Source organism: Papio anubis, chromosome 9, assembly GCF_008728515.1.
Source record: "Papio anubis isolate 15944 chromosome 9, Panubis1.0, whole genome shotgun sequence".
In the NCBI taxonomy this organism is placed as follows: Eukaryota; Metazoa; Chordata; class Mammalia; order Primates; family Cercopithecidae; genus Papio; species Papio anubis.
In genome coordinates this window covers 117,635,943-117,640,704 of record NC_044984.1, presented here as the reverse complement: position 1 = coordinate 117,640,704, position 4,762 = coordinate 117,635,943, and the positions used below count along the sequence as shown (strand labels likewise).

General features: G+C 44.2%; 1 protein-coding gene across 16 annotated transcripts in view; it reads left to right on the top strand.

Moving 5' to 3' along the window:
- Nucleotides 1-16: 16 nt before the first annotated feature.
- Nucleotides 17-4,762, top strand: part of MPHOSPH9 (M-phase phosphoprotein 9) — an 84,417-nt gene continuing 79,671 nt past the window's right edge. For 11 of the 16 annotated variants that reach the window (XM_009181951.4, XM_021923108.2, XM_017946288.3 and 8 more), the window contains exons 1-2: nucleotides 18-177; nucleotides 2,738-2,999. In XM_009181951.4, the coding sequence (XP_009180215.1) occupies nucleotides 2,896-2,999 (104 nt within the window). In that variant the 5' untranslated portion in view covers nucleotides 18-177; nucleotides 2,738-2,895. Of the gene's footprint in view, nucleotides 178-2,737; nucleotides 3,000-4,762 lie in introns of all 16 variants that reach the window. The other 5 variants (XM_009181952.4, XM_021923106.2, XM_009181955.4 and 2 more) reach the window with 4 other exon arrangements.

Sequence of the window (4,762 nt, the reverse complement as noted above, 5' to 3'; positions counted from 1 at the left end):
GGAGCTCCGCGAGGGGGAAGGGCGAGGTGGACGCGCGCACCACCTTTGGCTGTCTCCGCCTCCTTCCGGGCAGCCAATCACCGGCGAGACGCCGGGCGCGCGCGCGCGCTCCCTCGAGTAACGGTCGCGAGAGGCCGCTCTCCTGACCCTGACATCGGCAGCGGGAGCGGCGGCCAGGTAAGCGGCCGCCAGCCTGCAGGGAGCTGTAGGCCGCTGGGGACAGGGGACGAGACTTAGGAGACACCGTCTTAGCGGCCCCCTGAGTGTGGTGATGGGCTGGGGTGTGAGGAGACGGTGGCCGATGAACTTGACCCCACCGCAGCCCTTCGCGGTGTGGGAGCTCTGCCCGGCCGCGGTGCGCCTTTTCTAGACTCGGCGCCTTTGAGTGACACTCGCGCGGCCCAATAGCGGAGCGCCCTTCCCGAGGGGCGGGGGGTTTGTGGTTTTATTTATTTATTTATTTATTTTTTCCCCCCGTTTTTTGCCAAGGTGTCCCGGCTTCCTTTTGGGATCGCGGTTGTAGTTGAAGGAGCGGTGGCTTTTCTCCGTCCTCCCTGCTTTCCGTAGCTTAGGCGACTGCATGGATTCTCCCTCTCCTTCCCACTTTGACCCCATGGCGGCCACCAGCCATTGCGGGCTGGCTGTGAGCCCCAGAATGTCAGGATCTGGTCTCATCCCTATCTGAAATCTCTCTCCCCCAAGCCTCCAGGCAAGGCGGAGCGCCCAGTTAACTTTCATCTTTCATAACCGCCAATCGTTCCTTTTGCCCAGCTCCCTTTTTTTGCTAGCGGGTGGGGACACCAAAAGCGTCATATCTTGTTGCTGAGAAATATAAAAGCTCTGCTCTTATATTCATTCTGTATCAAAATAAAAAAAATTTTTTTTGCATTGTATATGTGGATGTTTAAGGATTTTTCCCTCTTACTTCCCTACCCTCCTCCCAGCACCTCCACTCCAATGGAGAAGCATCCTTGAATTTGTAGTGGTTTTCCATCTGGATCTGCATCCGGATCCGGATTACCTCAGCAGGGGAAATAATAGATGGGGTTGCAGGTCCATCTCCCTGGAGAGCTTGTGTTTTCCTGGCATAACAGCACGGTGATTGGAATCCAGGTATTTCTGTTGCCAGTTGGAAGGGGCAGTCCTTGACTGTTTCAGTGCCCCATTTGTCGTGGGTGATGGGCTGAGCCACTGGGGAAAAGTCAATTTAGTTAGGTCCGGTTACCGTTTGCATTCACTCCTGTCCCTGAAGGAAATGGTCCCTGTTTTTGTGTAATGCTTTATAGAAGCAGGACCTAAAAGTGGGAATCTAGCGGAAGCGGAATACTAGACAGTATTCCTAAGCTTTTCAGTTTGTAAGCAGCTGAAGTTTTTTTCCCCTTTATTTCTCCTTTTTCTTCTTGCTCCCTTGCTCTTTTATAAATGCATGAATTCCCCAGGAAGGAGGCATCTTGTTTGACCTGTTACAGCCAATTTGCCATTGTATATACCCAGCTTCAGTGAAATTTTAGTTGGCCTGGCAAATAATTTTTTTATTTAGTATTTTTATTTTTATTTTTTAGGAGATGGGGTCTTGGTCTGTTGCCCAAGCTGGAGTGCAGTGGCAGGATCATAGCTCACTGCAGCCTTGAACTCCTGGGCTCAAGTGATCCTCCCACCTCAGCCTCCAGAGTAGCTGGGACATGCTCCCAGTAGCAGCAGGCAGGCTCCAGTGTGTCCAGCTGGTTTATTTTCTAAGAATAGCTGCACAGAGACAAAAGACCATATATATAGTTCAAAATGTACTTCCAGACAATGGGGAAGCTATGGTTGTTAACAGTTTAATTGGCTCTTTTTAAAACAAATATTAAGTAGTTCAGTTCTTCTAGTCTCTGTATTATAAGTCAACAAACATATATACTTGGTAGAATTTATTAAACAAATGAATAAGGCATGCAAGTATTCCAATTGTTACATAATAGAATTGTATCTAGAACCTTCATTGTAAAGCCTGGCAAAATGGTTTGCACTGTAATCCCCCCTGCTTGGAAGGCTGAGCACTTGAGGCCAGGAGTTGTAGACCAGCCTGGGCAACGTAGCAAGATGCTGTCTCTAAAAAAAAGAACGTTGATTATTAAACATATAAAAATCTGAAATATTACCTGAAAAAGGTGATGCTACTTTTGCAAATAATCCTTGATGTAGATTTTTAATTGAGATACATAATACATAATTCATATACCATAAAATTCGGCCTTTTAAAAGTGTACAATTCAGTGGTTTTTAGTTCACAAGGTTGTCCAGCCATCATCACTAATTCCAGAATTTTTTATCACCCCAAAGGAAACTCCATACCAACTGCACTCACTCACATTCTCTCCTTCCTCCAGCTCCTGGCAGCCATTTGTCTATAAATTTGCCAATTCAAGATATTTCATATCAATGAAATCATATAGTCTGTGGTCTTTTGTGACTGGCTTTTTTTACTTAGCATAGTAGCTTCAGTGTTCATCTGTGTTGTAGCATATGTCTTTTTATGGCTGAATCCTAGCCTGTTCTACGGATATGCTTCATTCGTTTATCCCTTTAGCCACTGATGGACATTTGGGTGGTTTCTACATTTTGATTATTATGAATACTGTTGCTATCCTTAATGGAGATCTGCATGAAAGAAGTTAAGGTTTCCAAAGTTATGTAAAAGCAGTTGCTAGGTTTAGTGGCTTTTTATAGTAGTTTCTTTTCCCCCATTCATTTTCAGACTCTCTTGGAAGTTTAGGATATTTCACAGTTCTGAATGTTAGCCACTGAAAATGCCAGTAGACGATGAAGCCTCTGAAGATGACACGGATTCACTTTCCTCAAACAGTCCAAGAACCTTTATTTTCAAATAAGAGAATATAACAATTTCTTTACACTATGGAAGAGTTTGACTTGGTGAAAACCTTACACAAAACTTCATCTTCTGTAGAATCTGATAAAAATTCTCTGCATTCTCTTGGACTGAACTTAAATACTGATAGGTAAGAATGGGATTTTAGAAAATGTAACAAATCAGAATAACCTTATTTGCATACATTTACCAGTTTATCCAAATAGTGTCAGAGTTACTGATTTGAATTATTATTATTATTATTATTATTTTTTAACCTATCAAGAATGTTCAGGGAGGCTGGGCGCGGTAACTCATGCCTGTAATCCCAGCACCTTGGGAGGCTGAGGCGGGTGGATCACCTGAGACCAGGAGTTGGAGACGAGCCTGGCTAACATGGTGAAACCTGGTCTCTACTAAAAATACAAAAATTAGCCAGGTGTGGTGGCGTGCGCCTGTAGTTCCAGCTACTTGGGAGGCTGAGGCAGGAGAATTGCTGGAACCTGGGAGGCAGAGGTTGCAATGAGCCAAGATTGCACCACTGCACTCCAACCTGGGCAACAGAGCAAGACTCCGTCTTAAAAACAAACAAACAAAAAAGAGGCTAGGCGCAGTGGCTCACGCCTATAGTCCCAGCACTTTGGGAGGCCAAGGCGGGCAGGTCACAAGGTCAGGAGATCGAGACCATCCTGGCCAACATGGTGAAACCCCATCTCTACTAAAAATACAAAAAAAAAAAAAATTAGCTGGGCGTGGTGGTGGGAGCCTGTAGTCCCAGCTACTCGGCAGCTGAGGCAGGAGGATGGTGTGATCCTGGGAGGCAGAGCTTGCAGTGAGCTGAGATGGCACCACTGCACTCCAGCCTGGGCAACAGAGTGAGACTCCGTCTCAAAAAAAAAAAAAAAAAAAAGAAAGAAAGAATGTTCAAGGACAGTTGTTTAAGTCAGGAATAGGTTTAGTATTTTCATGTTTTTCATTTCTCCCAGAGATATGTACTTTTGCATGGAAAGCATTCTGAAAAAGAACTTGTTTTGCATGTTTTACACTTTACACTTTTTTGTTTTTGTAAATTACAAGCATATCTTTAACATTTAGTTGCCTAAATATTATTTCTACATTTTTAAATAATTGGGACAGATGATGTTTTATGTTGCAGAAATACTTCACCAATGTGGGAAGCAGCAATTAAAGTTGAGTATTAGGAAGTTAAGACAAAACCAGACTCTAAGTAGACAAAATAGTGGACTAAATAGATGTTATCAAAGTGTGTTTTATGCATTTTATTTATTTTTTAAAAATGCATTTTATTTTATTTTTTTATTTTTTAATGTTTTTTTGAGACAGAGTCTCGCTCTGTTGCCCAGGCTGGAGTGCAGTGGCTGGATCTCGGCTCACTGCAAGCTCCGCCTCCTGGGTTCATGCCATTCTTCTGCCTCAGCCTCCCGAGTAGCTGGGACTACAGGCGCCCGCCACCTCGCCCGGCTAATTTTTTGTATTTTTAGTAGAGACGGGGTTTCACTGTGTTAGCCAGGATGGTCTCGATCTCCTGACCTCGTGATCCGCCCGTCTCGGCCTCCCAAAGTGCTGGGATTACTGGCTTGAGCCACCGCGCCCGGCGCATTTTATTTTTAAGCTATCCTATGATTGGTTTGTTTTTATTTTTTAATCGTCTTAACACAGATCATGGTTAGTTTGTTTTTCATCAGCCTGTTTACTTTCAATTTGCACGTAGTCTGACAAGCTTGGTTATTGGGTTTCTAAATTTATAGTAGTGTAGAAACAGCAAAGAGGCAAGGACTGTAAGAGAGGAGAGCATCTATAAACAGCATATAGAAGAAAGGAAGACAGCGGTTTTGGGGCCTTACTGGTAAAGGGGCAAGGAACTTTAAACACAGTAGGTCTTGAAGAAATTGT